General features: G+C 39.5%; 2 protein-coding genes across 4 annotated transcripts in view; both read right to left on the bottom strand.

Moving 5' to 3' along the window:
- Positions 1-14,898, bottom strand: part of cttnbp2 (cortactin binding protein 2) — an 85,398-nt gene extending 70,500 nt beyond the window's left edge. For all 3 annotated transcript variants that reach the window (XM_024261919.2, XM_024261920.2, XM_024261918.2), the window contains exons 1-2: positions 14,522-14,898; positions 7,554-7,661 (exon numbers count right to left, since the gene is read on the bottom strand). In XM_024261919.2, coding sequence (XP_024117687.1) covers positions 7,554-7,661; positions 14,522-14,869 — 456 coding nt within the window. In that variant the 5' untranslated portion in view covers positions 14,870-14,898. The remainder of the gene's footprint in view (positions 1-7,553; positions 7,662-14,521) is intronic.
- A 3,826-nt stretch (positions 14,899-18,724) lies between these two features.
- On the bottom strand, positions 18,725-27,114 carry LOC112139198 (high choriolytic enzyme 1). The gene is made up of 8 exons (XM_024261908.2): positions 26,976-27,114; positions 25,373-25,418; positions 24,133-24,285; positions 23,807-23,924; positions 21,936-22,114; positions 19,740-19,821; positions 19,472-19,601; positions 18,725-18,819 (listed from the first exon to the last, which is right to left on the bottom strand). The coding sequence occupies exons 1-7, from the start codon at positions 27,042-27,044 to the stop codon at positions 19,475-19,477; spliced, it is 774 nt and encodes a 257-aa protein (XP_024117676.1). The 5' UTR covers positions 27,045-27,114; the 3' UTR covers positions 18,725-18,819; positions 19,472-19,474.
- Between the last annotated feature and the right edge of the window lie 78 nt (positions 27,115-27,192).

Below are 27,192 nucleotides of genomic sequence, written 5' to 3'. Positions count from 1 at the left end.
TCCAGAAGAGAGGCTTTTCAGCCTTTTTCCAGAGAGGTATGTAAGTGGATGATGATAAATCACAAGCCTGGGATCTAGTGGTGGGGGGGGTTGCTAGGCAGCCGACAGATCATAGCAACATGCTGATTGGAGAGTGAGCAGAAGAGTAAAAAGAACAGAGTAGACTCTTGATGCATTACAGCTGTATTTAAAACGTTTGGTTTGGATGGATGAAGGGTTTTAATGAGGTGTTTGAATAGAATTCCAAGAATAGAGTACAGCAGTTCTCATACCTCTGAATAGTTATGCCAAACAAAAACGACAACATCTACAAAATGTTCTATAATGTCCACAAGTGATCTCAACAGTGAAGTCCAACAATAATATCTACATGGAATTAAGTCTCAGTATGATTGGTCAACATTTGAGAAACGTCAGACTGAAGTAAACAAGGTTCCATAAAAGTCTTTCTTCCTTCAAATGAAGATATAGTAAATGTTTAACATAACAGTGAGCACACTGGGATCTCAGCCCATTACATTTGAAATATTTATTTACTGAAATGAAGGATTCAGTAAAAGTAGGCCAATTTCGGCCGAGTGGAAATCCTGTCAAAGCCTTTCTGGAAAAAAGAGCTGCTGCAGGGAATAAAAAGCCCAAAGATAGACCGATTTAAGAAAACAAAGGGAAGAGACAGGTAAAACAGACAAACACTGATGAAAGAGTGAGTGAAGAGGAGGGGGGAAAGCTGGAAAAGCCCAGCAACAGGGCATGCTTTAAATAGCTAGATGGTAGGAGATAACGAGACACTAGAGAAAGTCCGATGGTTGGGGCATGTGCTGTCTGCAGTCAACATGTATGAACCCGGCGCTGACAGCAGCTCTATTGGATTTACTAGTCATATGTCCAGTCACATGACCCAATAAAGCTTGCTGCGTGAGGTCAGATGGTGGTGGGCAGAGAAGCAGAGATGACTACCCAGTCTAGAAAAAGTACATGGATCTCCTAGACCCACGGCACCAATGGTTCTGCAACGTCCTATGGTGTAATATTTAGACTTATGCTGTGGTCTGGATTAGTACTGAGCAATATGATGATACTAGTATATATCATGCCTTTTCTCTTCTATTGTTTCTAAGGTTTTTATGTTTTTATTTAGTGTAAAAATATATTTTTCTACTAAGGAACTTGAAACTGTTGTTTAAAAAATATGTTTCTATTTGTGACAATTCAGTTACAAGTTAGTTGCAAAAGTCAAGTCAGAGAAAAGTAATTAATGACATTTTTGTCCATTTTTTTCAGAGATTAACTGAAAATGTACTGTATTTTGGTATATCAGGATATATATTGTTATTGTGATATAAACTAACTTATATTGTGACATAATTTTTTTCCGTATCGCCCAGCACCAGTCAGGATGAATACTTGATTCTGATTGGCTGCAGATTGTCCATGAAAAAGTGAAAATAGACTTAAAAAGAACTTCTAGTCATATAGACTGAATGTTTTACATCAGGAGTGTCAAACTCAATTGCACAGGGGGATCAAAATCCAAAACACACCTTAGGTCGCGGGCCGAACAGGATAATCATTTTTTGAACACTCTAAAACTACATTTTTAAAACTTTAAAAACGTAATAGTTATAATAGTTTTAGCATAACTATTATAAATAAAAACAGGCAGTAATATCATTCCAGAATAAATCAAATTAAACCTTAAATAACGTTCAATATTATACATGTTAGAAATAAGCGCGAGATAACTTTGGGCCATTAATAACCATAAAATAAAATGGAGGGCCGGATCCGGCCCCCGGGCCTTGACTATGACACGTGTTTTATGTTATTGTGCTGGCCTAAACACCAGTTGTTAACTAGAGCAACAGAAACTTGGAGCATAATTGGACAGACATTATTCCACAGTTGATCACAACATCAAGTCAGTAGAAAAGATCTCTGCACTTCAAATGTCTACGATAGACATGAAAAGATCTCTATCAAATTTTACCATCAACACCAGTGTTGACTTTGATTTTAGACAGTTCAGTCTGTCTTGTTTAGTTTATCTCTTAATACAGAACTCACACATGCTTATAAATACTTTTATTGCTTATTATAGAAAAAAATTGGTTGTTGATTCACATCTAATAATCAGTTCTTCCTAAAAGCAATCTAGGAAACTACTTGTGGACTTTATTTCTTTTAGTAAACTTCAGCTTCATCATCTGGACAAAAACAAGCAGTAAGAAGTGAACCTTCCCTCTGAAATGATGCTTTGGATCACTTCACATGACGTTTAGTGTATTTACCACTGTCCTCCACTGGTTAGTCTCTAAAAACCAGCTGCTGCAAAGTGAGGTTGGTGCAGGCACGGTACCCGTTGCCATGACAAAATGGACCTCACATATCAAATAGACTACTACTTGTGAAAACGATTTAAACTAGACCTGCACGATACATCGCACATCACAATAGCAGCTTGTGCAATACATGTACCAAAAAGACAGCTTAAATTGCAATAAATATTAACACATGCAAAAAAAAAAAATTTATGGCAGCTTGACATATTTAACAAATTAAATAGAGTCCCTTTTTATTTGACCAATCGGATGGACCTCTTTTATGTTAGATACTTCCCTCTTATGTAGACGTAGGTCATTTGGAGAATAATTTAAGTTCTGTTGAATTTGTTTAAATAAAACAGTAAAATAGAAATGATGTATTAGTTGTTTTGCTAAATGGTCATGTATCGCAAGTCATTTTGTCATGGAATATTGATCACTAATACCGCATGTTGCAAGTTTTTCTAACATTGTGCAGCTCTCTCTCCTGATATTTTAAACAGGAAGTACCTACTGGCTCCAAGAAATTAGAATCCCATTGACTTCTATAGAGACATAAACAGCTATTATTCAGTCATAATTGTCAGAACCATTCTTGCTCTGATACCTTTTTTAAAAATGTTCTTGATAAACTTTTTTTCCTCTGTATTGCAAGTTATTCAAGTTATAAACTGACTAATCAGAAGCCTCAGTAAAAGAATGTCCCACTGGGCCTCACGTCAAACGTTTGAAACAATTCACTAGAAGCAGATTCTCCCGAGACTGCTTACAATGAAAGAGGGGGAAGGAGCTTAAACAAGCTCACTCCTGATTGGCGAAAATAGTTGCCATAGAAACCTTTACTCAGACCGACCTGGACTAATCACTGTTAACTGTTGTTATCTGGCTCCAAACGGCCGCATCCATATTGTGAAAAAATGGCGACTGAATTGGTCTTATTTCGCTGGAGCCGCAAGTGAGGAGTTTTCAATGGGTAACTTCACATAGTCTCTCCAGTTCTCTTATACAGTCAATGGTGGAAACAAAATGACGCTATGAACACTATGAATCTGTAACAACATATGAATCTGTGGCTTTATATGAATCTATTACTATAGCAGAGGGAAGAACATGAAGATCAATGGTAGAAGGTACGGTCCAGATTTCTGATGAAGCCTTCCTAAAGGGATGAATTAATTATATGAAAAAACACATTTCAGACGTCTGGAACAAACAAGTATTACGTTTTTATCTTTTAGCTGTAGGACATTAAACACTGAATTCTAGCTGTGTGTTCTGTAATTCACTTCAGGATATTTATGTGTGGGAATGTTTGTCTAGAGTAAAACTGATGATTGTTTCACAGAAAAACCATCCCACCAAGTGAATCTGACTATAGGCGTCCATTCTAGAGGGCTCTGTCTGGACAGAACCTCAATAAAAAAAGACTGATTGAAGTATAGAGAGGATAACTACATAATAAGTCATTTCTCTGCAAAAAGACACAAACTAAAATAAGTTCTTCTAAAGTCATCTCTGTGAATGCTTCTAAATGTGTTTTTATAGAACTGTTTCATGTGAGCTGCAGTAAAGCCCGTGGCCATCAGCCCGAGGCATGATCGGGGTCTGTGATTCATGGATGTACCCACTGTGACTCATTGAGCTAATCCGCCAAAATCTGCCTTTTATGAAAACCATGAAAGTGGCTCCATCTCACTGAAAACGGAGTGTCTTCATGTTTCCTGGTCTGAGAACAGAGTCAAAAATTCTGCTCTCCGAAGAGCTCTTGGCGCAGAAGACTGTGAGCCCTGTGTTGGTCAGTCATGGTTAATCATGTGATGTCTTTTACCCCTTTTTTCCTTCAGGACAAAGCTTGACAAAGTAGATCAGCCAGTTTCCGCTGTGTGCTCGTTCATTTAAAAGCCTTTTGATAACAAACAGACTTCAAACACAAATTGTGTCAGGTCTGCCAAATGCAAGCAATCCCACACCAAGAAAGTACTTAGAGAGTAGAAAGGTGGTTCTGGCAGTATGTAATGAACTGCCAACGAACCGGTAAGATGTGATATTAATGCTGGTTAGCTAACTTTTTAGGTTGATCAAAGAAACAGAAAGCTTGAGCCCAGCAGCTGGTGTCCAGGCGACTCATCTTTTGGCTATTGGGATTGGGGTTAGAAATAAAATATGGGTTTGGGGGCAAATAAGGGGGTGCATTCAAGAAAAAAAGCAAAGTGATGGAGTGGGATTTATCCATTTAGTCACACTGCCCCCATTGGTTAAAGAAGAAGCCCTGGCCTTTGTTTGTAACTGTCTCCCCTTGCATGTCAAGCCCACGTCATGGCGTGGTTGGTTAAAGGTACAATGTCTTTGTTCAGGCTCCGCTCCACGGTTGCCAATTAATGCAAATCCTCTGAGGCCATAAAAATCCTGCCTTAGTGTGCCGAGTCCTACAGGACTGTAGCAAAAAGAGTGTAACTCAATGTGGTCGAATTGTGTGAAAAGTCAGAGGTGAGCCTCAAAAAGATTACTCCTGTCATAGCAATGAAACAAAGGTGATGCATGAGAGCTTATATTTGAGATAAATGTCTGAATAACTACAGAGACCATAGAGAGGATAAGGACAGGTTTCATTGTGGGGCAGATTAACTAGATTTTTCATAAGAATCTTACACTTGGTGATACAAGCACCAAAATTGGCAGCAATGATGGTCGAAGAAAACCACATAATCCAGCAAAAAATCCAAGATGGCTGCCATTTTTCAAGATGTCTGACTTGTCAATCCTGGTAAAAGTTCTTTTTGACATAGAAGTTTAACCTACACAGTTTTTAAAATTATTTCTACGTTAGTATGAATGTATTCTTATGTAGCACACCCAGCGGTATATCCTCAATTTCAAAACAGCCACCAGTTTTCAAAATGGGAGCTTCTACCTTGCTGAAAATTGCAGTATTTCCATAAATGTGTGAGTGGACTGGCAAAAGAAAAGTAAAATCTGGAAGTTCTTTCTAGGGGCCTCTGCTCACAAGCAAGACTGCGTCAGAATCAATCTGTAGCTGGAAGCGGAAATCGTAACTTTAGCCGGTTGCGTAAGCGGAAATGTCCGAAACTTTAGAAAACCCTTTCAAAAGGATATTTTAAAACCTCTTCAGAACTATCAGCTTTTACGCCTTTGAATGAGAATAAACTGTAACTGTTTATTCTCCATGAAACAGCTGATCAGAGCGGCTAAAATGCCGTTTTTTTTCTCTGTGACAGAGTGTGTCAGAGGAAAAAAAAAAAGCAAAAAGGGTCGATAAAAGAAAGAAAAAAAAGGAAAAAGCTCAAAAGCTTAAAACGATATTTTTGTTGCGGCCGGCTCCGCCCAGGGGAGGGACTTCCGGCTATTAATTTTCGGGGGCCATATTTTTTCTCTGTAGTCTCTTTGAGTTCTTGGTCAACACTCCCACCCATTGCTCAGCCATGCCAGCAGTTGACAACGGGCCGCTGCACTGGTGAATGTTGGGGACCATGCTAGTGCTACCACAACACCTTGAGATCAGCATGCACACAGGAAAGCTAGATTCAATACTACGTCACGAGTGTGTGATCTTGTAAATGTGTGACAACGCGTCGATTTTTTTTTGTCATGACATGTCATGGCATACAATTTTCATTATACTACCATAGCATTTAATTATGTAAATGTTTTAATGCTGTATTCAATTCTCTGTAAACAAAACCATATGTTCTGATAAGTAGACCATCAGAATAGCATTACTATACACAAATTTTGAAGCAAATACTGTGGAGATGGGTATGAAAGAAAATTGAAAATTGGCCGCCATTTTATTTTTTAAGTTGGATAACGTACTTTTTGGAAAAAGTAGGTTCTGTCGCACATTTGTGCCAAAATTGGTGCTTGTATCACCAAGTGAAAGATTGTTTCAGCAATCTGCCCCACTATCACAGACGTCAAAGTAGCTTGCATGACCACACCACCTTCTGTTATTACAGATGTTACACCTCTTAATCTTAATGTTCCCTTCCGATTCACCTCTGAGACTCTCTCTAGAGGCAGAACCAAACAAAACAACGCAGTAAAACAGGTCGTTTCAAGAACCAGACACAATAACAACTCCTCCGAGACCAAACGGCTTCTTGAAAGGGCTTTCAGACAAATCGTCTTACTCTGACGCTTCAGTGGTTTGTAGAACTGTGTCATTTTAGTGCTACTTTCACCCTTTTCCCGTACTTTCTGTACATCTGTCCCTTGTCTCCACCTTCTTTCAATGGGCTTGTCTGCAGTAGAATAAAGACGCTCTTTGTCTTTTAGCAGAGTACTGAGACCAGCAAAGACAGGAAGCCTACTCACATGAAAACTGGGCAGGACATCTATCCACAGGTGAGATGACCCCTAATAATGTGACTTAACGAGTATTCAGAGAAAGGAGGTCAAACTGTTCCTTTTAAACCATTCACATAGCCAGTCAGATAGAAGGGACGGCTATAGTGAACAGGAGGAGTAGAAAGATTCAAATTACTGTCTGAAGTCAGTGCTGTGTTGCTGACCGAGACATTTTGTCTAATTTTAGCAAAATCGATAGTATTCCTGCCACTTTAGCTTCAACGAGAGGAAAACTCAGGCAAACGGATGAGAGATTTACTGCTTGTTCCCATGAAAAAACAAAAAAAAAAACAATCTCTGCTACATTGTGCATTAAAGGACTATTGTACAACAACTTCAAAATACAGATAACTTAACAAAAAGTGTGAAGAGAGACATTTGTTCAAGAATAACATTCCTGTCCCTGCAGGAACCTTCAGCACAAAAGCAAGACAGTAACCGCAGATCAATATGTCGTCCATTACAACTGCTGCCACTGTTCATCTCGTGCTTTTATGCTTATCAGCAACAATGAAATGACCATTAACAGAACAGTTCAGGGGCTGAGCAGAAACACAGCGTTGCAAACCGTAACAGTTATACTGCACCTTTTAACAAAGCTCACAGGAAACAGGTTAGTACGACACAACGGCACCAACTCTGCAACTAAGTGGAAGTCTAGCCAATTTCTTATTCAACTGCCTCCAACACTGACTAAAACAAACCTGATGGGAAACCTGACTCATCTGTTTGTTCAGCTGCACTTGAGAGTTTATAAACCCATCAAATTCAAGATTAGAATGAACGTTATTTAACAAAAACTCTTCAAGCTTTGAGTATGAGATTGCACAGACAAAGACAAGGATGGACAGTGTTGTTTGGACTCACTCTCAAAGCCTCTATGACCAGGTCCCGGGCCTCCAGCTCCCCTTCCATGATACTTAGCAAGGTGAGCAGCTCCGGCTTGCTCAGGTTATCCATATTAAATTCACATTTCTGCAACACAGACAAGAAAAAAAACCATCAGTTAGACGTACAGACATTGTCAAACAATAGTGTGTGCGAAACAGCAGCCTAAAAGTTTACATTTCTAACAAAAGCAGAGTAAACCGGAAGACCAGACTGAAACTCTTCAGCTACATAAGTGGTCTTAGCAACTGTGCAGGGCTAAAAAACAAGGGAATAAAATCAGCTTTCACTCGTATTTTTTCATATGTACTCCAAGAGGCAAAGAATTAAATACATTTTTGGAAAAGCCGCAGCTACTTGTTGAGGCATCGATTATAATGACGATCAACCCAGTCTAATGAAATTATTTAGAGAAAAAGCCAAGTTAGAAAAACGCTAAGTCTTTGTCTGGAAACTCACTAATTATTCTAAAGGCACTCACTTCTGAGTCAGAAATATAAACACAAATTACTGTATGTTTAGGACAAGATTCAAAGGGTTTATTGTCATATGCACAGTAAAGAAACAGGTTTCCATGTACAAGAAGGCGCACCAGATTATAAAGCGAATTAAACAAAACAAAAAATCAGAAACTTATCACTCCATGAGGCTGTGGAGAATGGTACCCCTCACACTCCGACAATCTATCATGCGCTTCGTAATTTACCAAAGTGGTGCTAAAACACTTAGACAGATTTTTGAGAACCGTGCTCCACAGAACACCGGTTTCCAGTCAGTAAACACGACCAAATATTGTATACTATTGATGTTTGAGAAAATTAAAGGTTTTACAGTATGCTTTACGATTTGAGAAATACGGTTAACTATTTAGCAAGATATCCAGCATCAATTGACTGATTAGATGCCATAGTACCATACATCACCAAGGAAGTACACCAATCAAAAGTTTCACTAATAAATCATGCAAGTAGGGCCACCAGTTATAGGTACACAGGACAACGCTGTTGGAGGTCAGGGGCGGAGCTACTCAGCTCAGCTCCAAAAGCCACGCCCCCTCAGAGGAGATTTTGGAAACAGAGGCTTCAGATCCACATAAAAAAATGTTTTTTTTTAGGATATTTAGGTTGTAGGATTTTGGTTTAAAAGTTCATAATTAAAACACTTTCTGGGAATATTTTTAAATAAAAAAAATGGTCATAGGGTGACTTTAAACTGTGAAATCCCTCAACATATCCTGATCAACACGCAGGAGAATATGTGGGCATTGCTAGGATGTTGCTATGGAAACAGTAAACTGGCCCATTTTTTTTTTTTTTGGTTTTGATGCTGCTGACAGAAGATGATGACATACATCAAATATCTTGAGTAAAATAAAAGAAGGAAACAGTGTATTTTTACACTGACCTTCAGCTGGATGATCAGCATCCTCAATGTTACTTTATTTATCTGTCTTGAAAAACCACAACCAAATAAAGATAACTGGCTGTTTTTGAGATTATTGAGTTGTACATTTAATTATGGTGAATTTTGGAAATGCCGCTAATAACGCTGTTGCTCTACCATTAGCATTGCTCATGAAATAAACTACAGAGCTGCATTTCAATCCCGTTCTTCTTCTTAACGTTACCCACTCACTTTCCACACAGGGGGCGTAACAGGTGGCATCATTTTGATCCATGTTCAGCCGTGTGCAGGAAAGTATAGTAGCTTCATGATAACCAAAATTTTTATTTAAAGTGTGAGGGCTCATGTGATCCTTATGCAATGAATCAGAAATAAATCATAGGCTGCTTTATTCTTCTTCTAAGACAATGCCATGGTTTGTGGGTCCACTTAAAAGTCTGGTTTCTGTAAAAGGAGCGTTAACCCTTTAACACCTGAGGTGTCACTGATGAGGCTTAAACACAAAATCTTTGACATACCGTAACTTCTCAACCGTTGACACAATCAATCTAATTCCAGTAGATTCTGAAGGACCAAAGCTGCACAAGCAATTTTTCTCCTTCAGAATCTACAGGAGTTATGTTGATTGTGTTAATGGTTGAAAAGTTACAGTACATCAAATAAAATAAACTCTAGAGCTTTGGTGTTAAAGGGTTAATGAATAAAATATTGTGAAAATATTACATTAGAAAACAATGACTCAGAGTAAAGTTGTGGTGAATAAAGGCATCAAATACAATCCAAATATTTTTATATTAATTATACTAATATAGATTAAAGCTGGCCCCGCCCTCTCAGCCCCCCTCCTGACACGCCCTCACAGGCTGCTCACGCCCCTCCCCCTCTGCCCCATCACCCTAGTCATGACAAGTTTATGAAAAAAAACACGTTTTTCAAAATGGCGGCTTTTATGTTGGTTTTATCTCCATAGCAACCATTTTATGTTTTGGTCATCTGGGGTTGACGAACACCTCTATGTCATTTTTAGCAGAATCGGCAAAAGCAAACTTTTGAATTTCCTTGGCAACAGTCCTTGTTTGATAACCACACCCACATTCCCAATATACTCATATTGTATGTCATATTTTTTTGTCCAGTTTGAAGCAACGATTCCTGTATTACATTTTCACAATATTCCAGTATAAGGTGTGCGAAAGATGTCAGAACACCACTTTTGGGATTTTGCCAAGCTAGCGTAAAAACTTCTAAAACAAACATTTTTTCCCCAAGCAGCTTCCTAGTGATTTTCGAAGAGTTATAGGTGGTAGACCTAAACCCATCGGAGGAGCTTTAATGTGTACCTGGTACTAAAGTTGATCTTTGTTTTTTTAACTCTTGATGGAGCCACTGTTCTCCATCAGAATCTGCTGGAATTACACTGATTGTGTTAACAATTTAAAAATTACAGTAAATCAAAGAATATACACACTGAAGCTCCGATGTTAAAGGGTTAACTTAGTCTTAGATTTTCACAACACTTACGTAAAGTGACGTGAATCAGCCCAAAGTGTGCCGTCTTCAGTTTTGAGACCACAGAATGGAAGCAAACTGACGGACTGGCTTTCACTGACCTTTGACCTCACAGTGGACTGTGGATACCCTGGGTTACTTACTTGAGAAACTTCTCCCACTCTTGGCCAACAACAGCCAGTCTGACAGGGGTGAGCAAAGAGCACAGAGCTTTATTTAACCATGAAAGGCTTAGTGGTGGTGGGGTGGGAGTCCGCGAGGCGGAAGACTGATGTTGGCTGGAACCCGAAGAAGAAAGACTATGCTGGCAGGGCCACGTGTGAGCTGGAAAAGTGTTCGGAGCACCTGTTCACCTAAAGTGCTGGATGTAAATAAACTCTAAAGCAGTTCTGGAAGCTCAATAGGGTGACGGCAATGTGCTGTGGGTGTTTGACATGGTACTCCAATAATGCCAGCTGAGTCACTGAAATTATGACCAATTTAGAAGGGTGTCTGGTGAGCGCCCCCCCCTCCCCTACTGCCCTGTGTTCACCCACACAGGATGCATTCCACCTCCTCCTCAGATCACTTAACTCCCCCTGCTCCCGCCCACCTACCTGGGAGGTTGTTGCTGCCCTCTCTAAAGGGTATGGACCTCACGTCACTGGCCGGAGGTTAGCCGGCTGCTGGCATTTTGAATAAAAACATAAGCTGAAATGAACTGATGGGAACTGTCAACACATTCTCACTCCCAAGTCGTCAAAGTTGACGTTTGGTTAAGGCCCCTTCAGTGTCACTTTTTGACGTTTTAGGTGTCCCCAACTCCTCATTTTTTGACATGCTGGCTGTTTGTAAAATCAAGGATCCGCAGGTTTCGGGACGGATGCAGATGCGCACTGGTCCTTGGGATCCATCCAGTACACTAACTTTAACCTGGTACCAGTTTGCATCCGGTATTGTATCCGGTTTGCGCCCAGTACCAGTTTGGGTCCAGTACCACATCTGGTCCGGTGTCAGGTTAGGGTACCGGCCCCTTCCACATCACTTTTTTACATTTTAGGTGTCCCCAACTCGTCAATTTTTGACGTGCTGGCTGTTTTTAAAATCAAGGGTCCGCAACGCTAAGGATCCGGTACTGGATGTGATACCGAATGCACACTGGTCCTCAGGATGCGTCCAGTACCGGTACCCTAGCCTAGTACCGGTACCCTAATGTAGTACTGGTTCGCGTCCTGTATCGCGTCCAATTCGTGCCTGATACTGCGTCTTGTACCAGTTCGAGTCTGGTTCCACATCTGGTCCGGTGTCAGGTTAGGGTTAGGGTAGCAGCCCCTTCACGTCACTTTCTTGACGTTTTAGGTGTCCCCAACTCATCGATTTTTGACGTGCTGGCTGTTTGTAAAATCAAGGGTCCGCAACCTTTAGGACGCGGTACTGGATGCAGTACCGGTTACGCACTGGTCCCCAGGACGTGTCCAGTAACGGTACCCTAACATTAACCAAATACTGGTTGGCGTCCTGTACGCGTCCGGTTCGTTCCCGATACTGTGTATTGTACCGGTTCGAGTCTGGTACCACATCTGGTTTGGTGTCAAGTTGGGGAACAGCCAGTACGTCAAAAAACGACGAGTTGGGGAAACCCAAAACGTCAACATGTATTGGGAGTGAGAATGTGTTGGAACTGTAGTTACTACCTGTTAAGCTGCTGAATGCTATCATGGATTAAAATGAACAGACTATGGTTTTACCTGAGCCTTGCAAATTACTTGTGACTGGTTCAGGGTGTACTCGCCTTCATCCAACAGTAGCCGGGTTGGCTCCAAGCTATACCCAACCCTTTTACCCTGTAAGGAATTCAGTAGGTAGATGGACGGACTGATGGATGGAGGCTGGACAGACAATTTAACCTAAGTCTCTCTCTCTGAAGTTCACTGAACCCTATTGAACTGAATCAACTTAATTTCATTGGAACTGAGGGTAAGGCATTTTATATTATTGGTGTCACAGGTATCTCTATATATGTCAGTGGTGTAACCCCAGGGGATAGGGTTATGGAGGGGAATCTTGAGTAAAGCTACACTCTTTTAACACCATGACTCAATATTTTGGCCTTTGGCACACTAAGAGCAAAAGGAAACTATTATGTTGCAGCCATGGTCCAGACTCTCGGTGAGCCTTCAGGTCTTTGCTGTGTAAATGTGATCTGGTAGAGTACTTGGAGTACCCACATATTGGTGAAACTATGGTGCAATTTCAATAAGAAAGATCTACCTCACTTCTAAGTAGTTGTGTCACTCTAAGCGCATCATCAATTAGGCCTTCACTTTTAGTTAATAGCTGTCTTCTCAGCCAATCACAGTCATATTTTTGCCTTTAAATTCATGAATGGTTGTCTCTTTCTGCATTCTATTATGGTGACATTGGGAATGGGGTCATCTGGACCCCACAAGACACCGCGCTAAACTTTTTTTTTTTTTTTTCCACTGGTGTCTGTGGCAGACATGATATCCTGTCCACCTTCATCCACATTTGTCATGGGAGGGATCACAGGTCAATGTAAGGCTCGGGTCATCTGGACCCAAAAGATAGCACAAGGATTACGGTGAAGCCGCTCCTTTCAATAACCCTCCACGGTCCGGACTACCCACAAACTTGTAGATCATCCAGTAGGTGCATGTAACTAAAGACTTTATAGACTTCTTTTGGTTGATTTCTGCTCTTTGGTCTGTTATGTCCTATGTTAGCTCAACCACAGCTAGTGTTTAGAAGCAAGGGAACACGTTACAGCTAACAGGTGTAAACCAGAGTTCAGAGGAGCTATTACACATTCCAAGAACTATCAGGATACTAACAATAGTGTAAAACTACCATCAAAACAATGCTTTTGTAATTGCTGCACAGGTAAATAAATATCTGATAAGTATTTACTCACAAAACAAATAAAACTGGAAATTAGTGGATTGTTTTTCTGATGTTATTGGAACGTATTTACTGTTGGCCACATGTAAAATGTGCAGCCAAGATGCACATTTACTGCTTTGTCCATGTGTATTTTAAGTGTGTCCAAGACTAAATGTTGTTGTTGGTTGCACATATCAGAACAGTTCAGCACTGGTTGGATGTATTTTGAAAATTATGTGAATAGTCATTTTTATTTAACCCTCCCACTCTCCTTGGCTTGTTTACATTAAAAGTACATCTGGTCCCCACAAGACAGTGCGCTGAACTTATTTTTATCATTGATTTTTGTGTTTCACTAATGTCCATGACAGACATAAAATCCTGACCACCTTTGTCCACATTTGTCATGGAAGGAATCACACATCAATATGTGGTTGGGGTCATCTGGACCCCAAAGAGAGCAGAAGGGTTAAAATATGCAAGTAAACGCAATTCTCAACAATGTTTAGCAATAAATACAACAATTATCAATTGGAATATATTCTATTTACGTCTGTTATTATGGGTATAAATGTCTATTTGGCTTCAATCGCTGAAAAACACCGTTTCTGTTGACATCATGAGTACTGGTGGATGTTTGTGGATGGACATGACTCATTGGTTCTGGTTGGTGGAATGAAAGCAGAGGAGACGGCTGCAGGACTCCTCAGTGACCGAGGCAACAGTTTGTTCAGTTTTAGCACAAAGGCGTGAAGCCTCAGCCGTGGACACCAAACCCCATCAGAGAAATCCTCACAAACAATGAAGCTCAACCACAACGGCCGTCCGTCCGTCCGTCACCCCCCGAGGTCACATCCAGAAGACCGAATCCCTCAGTGGAGCCTCGGAGCGGGTCCTGGATGAGCCGCTTCTCCCTTTAAACGTGTTTATATTTAACCTCCTGAAACTAACTCCTCATCCTCCCGCTCCGCGTTCCTCCTCCTGCTGCTGCTCTGAGAGCGAAAACAGGCGAATGACGGAGGAACTCCACGGCGGCGGCATCAACCCATCCCGGCCCGTTCGGGAGCAGAACCTCTGATCCAGTCCGCGGAAAACGCTCCTCCGTTCCCCGCCACTCCGAAGCTAAGCTCCCCGCGGCTCGGGTCGTGTCTTACCGCGTCCAGGCTCCCCGGCACGGCGGCTGCCAGTGTCTGGACCGGGGGAGGCTGCTCTCCGCCGACTCCCTCCGACGCCATCTTCGTGCTGAAGCGCGCTGCTGGACCCGCGGCGCATTCGACACTCATGGACGGCTGCGAGCACGGCCGCCCGAGAGAAAGACGCGACGAGCGGCCTGATGGGAGCAGATCTCCGGGAGGGACCCGCAGCTGGGGGAGGGAGGGAGGGAGGGGGGAGGCGCTGTGGGCGTGACCCGGAGGAACATCCAGATGTGGGAACCGGAGCCCACGCACGCGCAGGGGATGTGCCTCAGCTCCCTCCTCCCCCCGGATGATTGACGGGAGCATCTGCCTGTCCGAGGAGCCACGGGGGCCCGCGAGGGACCCCCCACGAGATCACCTTAGAGAAATGGAGACTGCTCACAAAAGCAACTTCACTACAGTCAATGACTGGAACAATAAAGTTTGACTTTAGAATGCAATAGAGTACAATACAATACAATACAATACAAGTAAATGAAATGAAAATAGAATAGAATACTTTTGTATGAAATGAAATAGATTAAAATAAATGAAACTGAGTAGAATAAAGTCAAATAAAATAATAACAGAATGGTGTTAAATCAAATAAAAATAGAATAAAATACTGTTAAATGAAATGAAATAGAATAAATGAAATAAAATAGAATAGAATAAATAGAAAAGAATAGAATAGAGTTAAATAAAATAAGAATAGAAAAGTGTTAAATGAAATAAAAATAGAATAGAATAATTTTACATCAAATAAAATAGAGTAAAATTAAATTCAGACATACATTCAGACATCACTTTGAAATAAAATACAAATAGATTTCAGATTTTAAATCACTAACTCAGACGTAATTGTTGTTTATTTTGTGCACTCAATTTTTTTTACATTTCTCACAAAGAAAATCAGACACAGTTCAACACGGTAGGAGGAAACAAATGGAACGTTGATTCTTTAAAAATGCTCCCATGTTTTACATTCTAACATACCTCCATCATTGTGGTGAAATTCATGGAAATATCTACAAAACAAACATTTATCCAATAATTAATCTTTAAAAAGAGCAATTACAGTGACAGAAAGGTTGTTTTTTGTGAATCCACAACATTTAAAAACTTAGATGCAATAAAACGTGCGGCTTTTGCAAAATTAAGAATATTGGAGTTTTAATTTTATATCTTTAAAAGTAGTTTGTCGTTGAGAGTCCAGTCACTTTTCAAAGAGGTGAGAAACATTTTGATCTAAGTAGTCATTTAATGTTTGAATCATGCAGAGTAGGAACAAATGTAAAATGGACATGTCTTTCTGAAGAGCTGAAGAGTGATGTGAAGATGCAGGAATAAGTCAGATGTGGGAGGAGCAAAGCCAGACAGGTTGATGCGACTGTCAGGAAGCAGTGGCGGCCGGAGTCTTGGAGGACAACCAGGCCCTCATGAAGCCGATCATTGTCGGAGAGCGCAGCGACACACTGGCTTCCTTTCTGCAGGAGACTGAGAGGGTAGCCGGGCAACTGACACTCGGGCCTGTGTGCTGGAGCTCTGGCACTCAGCTCAGCTGGAGCGCAGACAGGAAATACAGCAGAAAAAATGTGGCAGTGAACCCCAGATCCTGTATCCCAGCCACCGCTTCCTATAGCGCAACAAGGGGGGTATAGATAGTTACTCTGCTGATGGAGAGAGAGGAAACGAAGGGAAAAAAGAGGAGGAAGGTCAGTATCTGGGACACATCCCAGTCTGATATCCCCTCAGGGCGGCCGAGCTGAACCGGGTCTCTGTTTAGTCATCCTCCCAGCTGATTTGAAGCCTGATCTCCTTTGCTTTTCTATTTTGGCTCTGCTCTTCCTCTCTTTCTGAGGTTTGTTCTCACTTTCTGTCTGTCTGACCACAAGTGCATGACTGAGGAATGGAGGGAGCAGGTGCCTGAAGTCATGCTCTGGTATTTTTGGGTTTCATTGTGCAGATGGACCAAGATGCAGGAGCATCAGTAACAGTTTAAACCACACGCCAGAGTCAAAGGCCCGGGGGCCGGATCCGGCCCTCTGGGTAATTCTATCCGGCCCTCCAGATCATTTTATTCTACTGTTATTAATGACCCGATGTTATCTTTGACTTATTTCTAACTTGTAAAATATATTTTTATGGAGAATCAAATATTAAAAATTATTTAAGGTTTGAGTTGATTCATTCTGGAATAATATTCCTGCCTTTTTATTATTCGTAATTATGTAAAAAAGTTGGAGTTTTAAAGTTTTAAAAATTGGCATTTTGCTAGCTTTTTGGACTATTTAGGGATTTACTAAGATTTTTTAGGTTACTTTGGAGTTTAGTTAATATTTCAGCTACATGCTAGCTTTTTTTGGGCTAATTTAGGGTTTTTTTGTTTTTTTTTTGTTTTAGTTTTTTTTAAGAGTGTTCAATAAATGTTTATGCAGTTCAGCCCGCGACCTAAGTTGTGGTTTGGATTTTGGCCCCTTGTGCGATTGAGTTTGACACCCCTGGTTTAAACATTTCAGAAAAAATGCCGTACTTTACCTCAAGTATGCTTTACCTGCAATTTTATGCATAATTTTTGTATTATATGTCCTCCATTATGAGAAAATGCCACAAAAACATGTTCAAAACACAGTTTTGATTAAACTCAGTCTTTAATTAAATAAAGAAACTTGGATCACAAGTAAATGAGTCCGTGTTCCTCAATCCTGGTGAGACTCTCAGGTACCCTCTTACCAGCATGTTTGCCTTTTTTTTTCTTTTTTTTAACACACCTGACTTTGCTTTGGCAAACATCTAATAATGATATCTGATGTTTGTGTGGGGGAAAAAAATCAAAGCATGAAGGTAAAGAGTGCAGTATTGGTCATCCATTATTTGTTCCTTCACGTTTTGATTGAAAGTCCAACTTTTACTTGTAATGATCCACTTTTTACTGTCAACTAGAACAAAACATGAAATAACAAACTTCTTTTGAACTCTATTAACAACCCCAGAAGAAGAAACATGAGCTCAGCAGCGCCCTCTATATTGATGCAGATTTACTGCCTGTCTCAGCTGTATTTTACAGATTTCCTGTTCATTCCAGGCCGTGAAGTGATGCTCTGCCTCACGAGAAATTGTGCTGTCACATGCAAACTGGATTGAGCCATAGAGTGCATGCTGTTTGTTAGTAATGCTTTATTATTATTATTGTATTCAGAATATTTTTTGTTAAATCTTCTCACTTTCTATATAATGTATTTAACGTTCGTCCTTTTCTTGAGTCTTTGGATTTGACACAAGCTGCACTGAAAGACAGAGGGACTAACACACATCCTCAAAGAGACTGAGAGACTTCAAAAACTAACTTTTATGTTAAAGTTACTGAGATTTTAGGGGTGTTGGGAAAATGAGTTCAGGAATATATTGTGATATTTTGTTTGGCGATACTGGAATTTATTTAAAATGGTGACAGGACGATATTTAATAAATTGTAAATGAGCAAACAGTTCAGTGTCTTACTTTTGTTTTCCGGCTAAACCCCCTACCGCCAGCAGGCAGCACAGCACACAGACCAAAACAACAAGAGAACCAGCTTGTGTTAAACGTTTAGTCAGTCTCACAGTTTTTAGAACCTTATTGGTTAAGGCACATTCTTTCTATTTTTTTTTTTTTTTCTTATACTGAAAAATATTTTGTTGTGGAAATCGGACAATGTTGACAAATATTTCTTAATTTACCAAAAGAAAAACACCATGAATTTGTGGGTAAAATAAATTGCATATGAGATACAGTTGCAGTGCTTAATGTTGTGATCATGAAATAAAATTAATGTTACCATTTTACTACAGTGAAAGACGTATCAATATTCAGGTAGAGATTTTTTCTAAGTCATACTCTTTAAAAAAGTCTACAGTCTTGGGAAATATCGCGATACATATCATATCGTGAGAGAAGAAGAAGAAGACTCTTCCAAATACACGCCCCTAGTGAAGATGGTAGATGGGAACATGCCCTTAAACACTGTATTACATCTTTAAAAATAGTCACTTTGAGAGAAGAAAATGGAGGTTCACGCCCCTTCATTTTACTGAAAAAAACATTCAGCAAAACTGACATTCAGCTCCATCTTAGGTGGAAACGTGTAGCTACACACAAAATCTGACCAGAGTCAACAGGGAAAAAAAAACAACAATAAAAGAATTTTGGCTCAAAAGTTCATTGCTTTATTGTTAGAGTGATGACGCTGAATCAAAAATGTCCAATAGAGCTTGACAAAGAACGCCTGGAGTCATCACCTGTTGGTGGAAGGAGAGACATTGAGCTGAGAATTCTTTAAGTATAACAGAACTTTACCGGCTAAAGATCGATTTATGAGAAGGCAACAAACCTAAGACATATTTTATCAAATCTATGTAAAAACAATCTGAAACGTTCATGGAAGGCAAAAATGACTGTTTCAAGTTTTTGAGGTACAGTTTGTAAAGACATACCAAAGAACATTCAATACATGATTCAAATCTGACAATCTCCAAGTTATTTGTATCTGAATCTGAACAGATCCTTTCTTTGGATTCATGTTATTTCCCAAGAAGACTGCTTCTCTGGCTTTTAGTGTATTCAGCTTTCTCAAATTCTATTTTACGCTTTGTTCAAATGTAAATCAACATCACATCTTTAAATCAACAATGTTGTATTTCAGATATAAGTTGCTCTTTAGTATAAGTCTCACTCCTGGCCAAACTGAAAAAAATGTGACTTATACTCCAAAAAATACAGAAAAATTGATTGGGAAAATCCCAATCAGGGCTTTATATCAGGTTCATTTAGTCATGATACGGTTATATTAAAGTCTGAGCTCTACAACCATCAACTTTTTCTCTTTCATTGATTTACTTTTATCTGAAAACCGTTCCACAGTACTTTGAGGACCAGGGACTTTGTTCTTACAGTTCAACATTTGTACAGCCGGTTCAGTCTGGTGATGTCGTTGTTGCTCATCTGGGTAGCTGTGCCAAAAGGAACGTTAGGATCAGGATAGGGCTCCATGGTGGGCTTGTTGTTTGCAGAGAAGGCATATCTGGAACCAAGAAGATTTGTTGAATTGTTGGAAAAACACTCACAAGTTGGAAAATCCTAATAAAACTTTGCAAGTAGGGAAACAGTAAAAACAAAGTTTAGTCTGCTGAACAGATGACGATAAAATGACGGTCCAGACCTGTGGTACTGCATGACAGAGTTGTAGTCGTAAGAGGTGTCCAGGTTCACAGTGTTGAGTTTATCAAAGGCGTACTCCAAACCTGGTGGAGAAAATTCAAAATATGTCTCAGATAAAGCGAAAAAACTGCTTTATATGCAGAGTTTACACTGAAAATGTTTCATGGAGTGTTCCAGCAGCAAACACTTTCACTCCTGTCTGTTCAAAAGCATCAAATCCCAGTGAAGAGTTACACTCAGACCGGCGGTTTGTGTCCTTGTGTTTCCCTAATTCCATTCCCATGTTTGTAAATGACGTTTGTGTTAAAAGTGTAGGAGATTTCCCCACTTAAAGAATGAATGTTTTCTCGTCCATGGTGCTGGAGTTTTTTATGCATTATCCCAGACGATTTTCCATCCCCATGTTGTATTATCATTGCCAGAGAGTTTCCTCATTGGCAAGATCTCCTGTCATGTCAGCATGGGATCCAAAACAACAAGAAAGGAAGAACCAACAGACACTAGGCTGACCTGTTTTCATTAATTGGCAGTGCCAGCCCTGGGCAGAGGCGACCTATAGGCAGCTCAACTCAGAAATGAGACGTGGTCACCATGGTTGGTTCAGAAATAATCAGTCAGCACTGTCATGGCTGATTGATGCTTTTGTCTTATTCTCTGTCAGTTTAATTTAATGAAACCTTCAGATTTTCCATAAAGTTGGGTTAGAGCTGCACAAAAGGCTTTGATGACCCATAGCTTTAACAACCAGGATCCTGGCCAAACTGAGGGTTTGTTGTCTCAACGTAATCAGTTTTCTTCTTGGAAGCTAGGTAGTATTGGGTCTAGGTGTTATACGGATAGTTTTACAACGGAGGCCCACACCTGGGGGACATCTGGCCAAATGAGAAAGTAATCGCCCACAATCTTACAAAGATGATTTATTAAACCGTTGGCTGTCTGGAATAATGAAAAACATTATTTCAGGGCTGGGAATCGATTATAAAAAAATTAACCAATTGATTGCAAATTTGAAAAAAAAAAAAATTGTTACAGTATTTGCCAGCCACTTATTATCTGCAAATAAACATAATTTGAAATCACAAGCAAAATTGTACGTTTACAACATTTATTTTTAATCCTTTGGAACCAAGGGTCAAAAACTCAGTTTTTGTCTAATTTTGAACTTTCTGTGTTTTCAGTTTGAAAGACTGTCTGATTGCTTATTTAGTATCATTTTAATCAGCACAACCTCTACTATGGGACACTACCTTTATTTAGACATTTTTTCATATTAAATTCACACAATAGACATAAAATTATGCAAAAACAGAAAATTCTATCTGAAAAAAATGATTCATTTTGCAGTGGAAACTCCAAGAATGTTTAACAAACTGTTTTTACAACATAAAATGAAAGTTTTAGTTGTATTTTTATAAAAACAACAAGAATAAAATGTATCTATAATCTAATTAACATGTTTTTGAATGAAAAAACTAAAAAAAAATCCAGGTTAAAGTCACACCAGGCGGCCCAAAAATAACAGTTTATCTCTTAAGAGCTTTCTGTCTATTTTACATTTTTCCTGGAATTCTGTTTTTCTTTTTTTCAGCGTTTTCCTTATTTTTCTCATAAACTTTCTTTATTATGCTTATGAAAAATAATGAAACAACTCTTTTGGGAGAAGTCGCCTGAGCGCGATTAATCAATCTTAACGAATGAATTATGTTTTATTAATCACGCACGTTAACGCGTCAACATTCACGGCCCTAAATAATTTTCAAAACTGTAGTATACGTTTATTTTGACACTTGTAGCAGGCTTCCTATGTGGTTCCAGCTGTTGCTCTGCAGTTCAACATGCTGGGAAAATGGAACTTCATTTTAAGTCGAGTGTTTGGTGTCTCCAGTGGGAGTCGTCAGGTTGATTGACACAGAAAGCAATTCCCTCACATCTGATGTTATAGTATTGGTTCACTATTAGTGTTAATCAGTCATGAACAAAGATGTCAGTTTATGGCTAAAAACTACTTCAGGATGATCAGATGACAAACAAGCTTTGAAATAAATATGGTTGAAAAGAACTTAATGTGAACATCTGGCTTTAATCAAGCCTTAAACTCAAACTATTGAGCTTATTTGTGTCTGTAAGTGTGTACCATACTGTATTTATTTGAGGGATATGAGTAAAATGAAAGGGATGCGGTGGCTCTGGCTCTAACCGGACTGGATGTTCTCCCACAGGACCCGGATGTATTGGTCCCTGTCAGAGCGACATTGCTCGTGGTGGAAGCCGAGGGCGTGGAGCAGTTCATGCTGAACTGTGTTGTGGTAGATGCAGCCCTGACGGCTCAACGACAGCTCCTGACCATAGCCGATGCGGCCGACGTAGGAGTAACAGCTGTGAGCAAACAAGTACATCAAAGAGGAAGGAAGCAAATACTGATCAGAAAACAAAGAATATTAAGGATTTTACCAAATATTTTACTTATAGATAACCAACCTCACAGCTGGAGCCTATCCCAGCTACTGTGTAGTATATCACTGGACTGCTAAACCCCTCCCCTCTTGTGTTCCAAAAAGGACGTTTTTTTTTTCCTTCAAACTTTAACAATTGCAAGCCTGATACAACAAATTACAACATTATATATTTATATATATATATATATATATATGTGTGTGTGGGGGGGTATATATCATAATCGATTGTCAAAAGCAACGGTGAGAATGTTTCCAGCTTTTTTATTTTTCATGGATTTCAGAGAATCAAAATATAAACAACTCTCTTTGTGAAATGTAACAAAGAATGGTCTGGTTTTTGAGTATTTGTTTTTATATTAATATGGACCTTTCTTAAAATTATCAAAATATTAAAAACTAAATCAAGTAGACCAAAAAGTATATGCTTTTTTTCCTCCAATTTACTGAAACCGCAAATTTTGAAGACACCAGAAATAAAATTTTCCCAAAAGCTGTTTCATATATACAGTCAAAAAATAAACGATCTACTGTCTCTATGTTTTCTTCACAAAAACCACTTGATTTTTCTTGAAAAGTGAACCGTAATCTTAGAAGTTCTTTGCAGGGGTATACACCATTTATAATTCTAAAATGAACTTCTCTTGACTTTGGAATGATTGGGTATTTAATAAAACTTGATTTCAAATTGGTCAATTCCTCTTTGGTGTAAAATTGTGAGATTGCATTTCTTTTAGAAAGTTTTGTGAAAACTCTTCCACAAAGGAAGCCTGTATTAGTACCCACTGGTTAAGAAGTCCAAAAACCCATAGACTTCTGTTGAGAGTTACAGTTATTTCTCAGTTATTCTGTTTATCAAAATAACTATTCCCGTTTCTTTCTAATCCTAATTTTTTTTAAGATATTTTTTTCCTTATCCCAAGTTATCTACGTAATAAACTGACCAATCAGATGCCTCAGTGGAAGCATGTGGTGCCCCCCTGGCCCCGCCTCCAACGTTTGATTGACAGATTCTCTCAGCCGCTTTCAGTGGAAGGAATGTAGACTTTGAACAAGCTCACTCATGACAGTAGGTGTTCTAAATTTGTGACTCAGACCGACTCGGACTAATCACCGTCGTCTGGCTCCAACAGGAAGCCATGGTGACGGGCTTTGGCCTGACTTCACGAAGGCCGGGAGTAAGGCATTTTCTATGGGTGGTGTCAACACCTTGATATGTCCAGTGATTCTACAGTCAATGGATACATCATGAATAGTTTGACAGTCTGTTGTAGGGCCACACAAGTTGGGGCAATTTAGAGACATGAATCAACCAATGAGGTAGCAGCTGTGAAGCCAGAGTTCCAAGAGAAAACCCAGAACATTGTGCAAACTCTGCAGAGAAGAGTCCCAGTTGGGATTCAAACCAGCGTCTTCTCAATATGAGGAGAGAGCGCCGACCACAACACCATCCTGCAGCCTCTTTTTCATCATAAGATCAGAATCATCAATACAAGAAATAAAGGCTTGTAATATGTCAACCGGTGTCTAAGACTCTATTTGAGACACATGTTTTGGTTTTCTAATGAACGACAAAAATGATATAAAAACGATATATTTGTACAAAAGAACTCACCCGCTTTGTGACTGGATGTGAATGTAGTCTCTCTGGCCAGAATAAGGGACAAATCGGATGCAGGAAACCTCAGAGAACGACTGCAGGCCGCGCTCAATGACTTGGAGCTCACTAGAAGCTGCAGGAACAGACAGAAAGTTCATCTCCTGCAAGTGAAACTTCCACAGATATTTTGTTCACTCAAATTCAAACAAGTTTAGATTATATCTAAATGAGAACATTTATCATGTGCAGCAGAACATTTTGCAGTTTTATTTTGCTTTATTTTACAATTTTGTCTGAAAATATCCACTTTTAACGATCAGACATATTTTCCTGGTACTTACTGTAATGGTTAGCGATCACATAGGGTATGTACACCCTTCCATCAGCAGATTTGGGCCATAAGCAGCTGCTGGACGTGCACTGGTCAGCGTTCCTGTCAGATTCACTGACATAAGCAATGTCATCCACCACAAAGGGCTCGTCTCCTCTACGAACTACAAGAAACATCAACACTTCAGCTGTGAGATCATTCAAACAAGGACACAGGTCTGTCAACAGCACTTCATGTTTTTATGACACCACATCACAGTATTGCTGCTTTTGTACTGAGACCATAGACGGTATAGTCAAATGATAATCCAGTCTATGATTTAATCCTAACTTTAGTTCAGTTTTCTTCCTTTTTAATTCAAAGACACAAAACATTTGAGGTATTGAGATACATCGTAGACTTATCTATATGATTTAGTTTGTCTCAAGGGATTTGCCTAAAATTGAAGAAAAAAACAGTAATTTCTGGATAAAAGTAAAATTAATACGTTAAAATTAATTCAGATTTCTTTTAAAAACTCATGTCGTGTTTACTACAAGACTACAAAAAAGTAATTTAGCTGAAAGTCACTGTTGTCATGGTTCGTTTGCTGTAGAAAGGGCGGCTGTGGTGCAGTGGTAGGGCGTCGACTCCAGATCGAAGCGAGAAGGTTCAACTCCCGCCATGTGTCAAAGTGTCTTTGGGTAAGACACTGAACACGAATTGCCTCTGGTGGGAGGTTGGTGCCAGTGTTTGGCAGCAGAGCCACCACCAGTGTGTGAATGTGTGTGTGTGAAAGTGTGTGTGTGAATGTGTGTGTGTGAATGTGTGTGTGAATGTGTGAATGGGTCTGTGACTGTGAATTTACCATTTAGAAAGAAAACTGTGTGATTCAGGGGCGGAGCTACAGCACTTTTCACCCAATTTTTAAGTCAATATTAGCATCATTATTTACAAAGATTAAGAAATCATCAAATAAAATCTTCTTTAAGCATAGTAAGAATAACAAAAAGTATATTTTTAACTCCCATGCTTTAAAGCAAATTCTCCTTTTTAAAAAACTTGTTAATAATAACTCGTTAATATGCTGTTAGAAATATGTATTTTTGATATTTTCCTTTGTGGCCTTCCAAAGTCTTCTTCTCCCTCCACCCCACATGTAAAATGCTCCACTGATGAGATTGTGATCAATCATTGAAGAAGTTTTCAAGCAGTCAGCTGGAAAGAGTACAACTGCAGATTATCCGTTAACCGTTGATAAAGAGTCTTACCGACGTCCTTGTTGGCCTTCCACAGGAGCTCAGAGACGGACAGTTCCTGCATCAGAACACAACAACTTTAAAGCCACAACACAAACATTCCTGCACCATCTTTGTGAGACGTTTGTGACACAAGAAGGACTCATTTTTTAGAAAAAATGCAATCAAGAAAATTACTCGTCACAGTCCTGTTCTGAAAAAACCCAAAGGTGTGAACACATTTTTTGAATTAGCGGTATTTTCATCTGAGTTTTTTAGGACTATTTGTCATTTACAGTATCTGCATGAAAATACACTGTAAGCACAGATTTAAAAAACACTGGATGTTCTAGATGCTTCATACTTAAGCAAAAAACAAGAGAAAACAAACTTCAGCATATTTTCTGCTTCAAAACTGAGCCTTCAAAGCTGCAAACTAATGGATGACCAGATAAAACAGAAGAGAGAAGACGTGAGTTTGAGGACGGGAGCGGCTGTTGATTTCTTTATTAGTTACTTGCACTGCTCTAAAGATCTCCTTATTACCGTCTGATCAGTTTGTTGATGAACTTTAAGAACACTCCTTAAATTGAACTCTAGAACACTTTCACTATAACAAGTTGCACCATGTGGACGCCCGGTGGACAGCATAGCGTGCTAGCGAGCTCCGCTGTATGGAGGTAGCATGACAAGCTCCACTGTGGTTTGGTAGAGAGCTCTGCTTTTTTGAGCTAACAAGGTCAGCTGAATTTTGTTAGCGAGCTCCGCTGTAGCAAGCTAGCTCTGCTGTATCTTAAACCATATGGACCCCACTTGGCGTTGGTTAGATCCTAAAAACATGCTGGGAATTTACCAAAAAATTAGGATTTCCTTAAAAAAGAAAATGATTCTGGAGATTTGGCCTTTGGTCCACCCATTTCTGAGACATGTGAGATCTCACCCAGGGACCCATGACACTCAGAAAAATGCAACATATTGAACATCTCGTAAAAACTTTAGCTCGGGTGAAAATCACCCAGTGTTGTGCTAGGGTTAAACAAACTGATGACATTCTTGTATAAAAAGGGAAAAAATACTTAAATAATTGCCTTAAAACCTTTACATTTTTCATTAATACACTGGTTCTTTTTTGACTGTTTTTTCTTCAATCTTTGTGTTTGATCTCCAGAGAATTAAAATTTGGTTTGTAGATTTGTACTGTTGCATTTTATGATAAAACTCACAAGGTGTCAGAAATGGAATGGATTTAGATGCTGCAGAAAGAACTTCATCCAAACCTCCTCTAAGACAAAGTGAAGATGATTGTGAAGTCAATCATCTTGGGGGTTTTCCAGAGCTCCATGAAAACATATTTGCTTAGATGGTTTTCAGCAAAGTCTCATAATTTTCCTTTGGAGGAATAAATATATGCATGTGAAGCCAATATTTCTGACACTCGGATTGTTTATCGGTTTTCAATACATTTCTATTGCTTTACGAGTGCCTAAAATGACACAAAATAAAACCAAAAATTAAAATCCAGCTGAAAATAACTGGTTTTAGTGTTATCAAATAACAAAACAAGCTTATAGACATTGTAGAAAACCTTTAACATACATTAATATATGTTCTATCATAACACTCCCCTCGTCCTCACCTTCTCTGCGGCCCAGGAGCAGGTGGAAACGGCCAGAAGGATGGCAACACTCAACCTGAGGGAATCCATGTGGTCACACTATAGTGTCCAACTCATCAAACTCTTGCTTATATTCTGCTCTAGATCCGCTCACTTTATAGAAATGTTTGTTTGATGATAGCAGGCTCAATCCCAAGAAAACATCTGGTTTATTCCCACCTGAACTAGAAAAAACAGG

This window comes from Oryzias melastigma, linkage group LG6 (assembly GCF_002922805.2).
Source record: "Oryzias melastigma strain HK-1 linkage group LG6, ASM292280v2, whole genome shotgun sequence".
NCBI classification, from domain to species: domain Eukaryota; kingdom Metazoa; phylum Chordata; class Actinopteri; order Beloniformes; family Adrianichthyidae; genus Oryzias; species Oryzias melastigma.
The sequence above is the reverse complement of the archived record's forward strand: the minus strand, read 5'-3'. Positions and strand labels throughout refer to the sequence as shown.

Bases quoted from the DNA above. Each gene is read 5' to 3' on its own strand.
- LOC112139198 (XM_024261908.2), bottom strand. From the start codon at position 27,044: ATGGATTCCCTCAGGTTGAGTGTTGCCATCCTTCTGGCCGTTTCCACC. The intron at 24,286-25,372 runs GTAAGACTCTTT...TGTTTCTTGTAG, and splicing joins GAAGGCCAACAAGGACGTCG to TTCGTAGAGGAGACGAGCCC. The intron at 23,925-24,132 runs GTAAGTACCAGG...CTGTTCCTGCAG, and splicing joins TGTGATCGCTAACCATTACA to CTTCTAGTGAGCTCCAAGTC.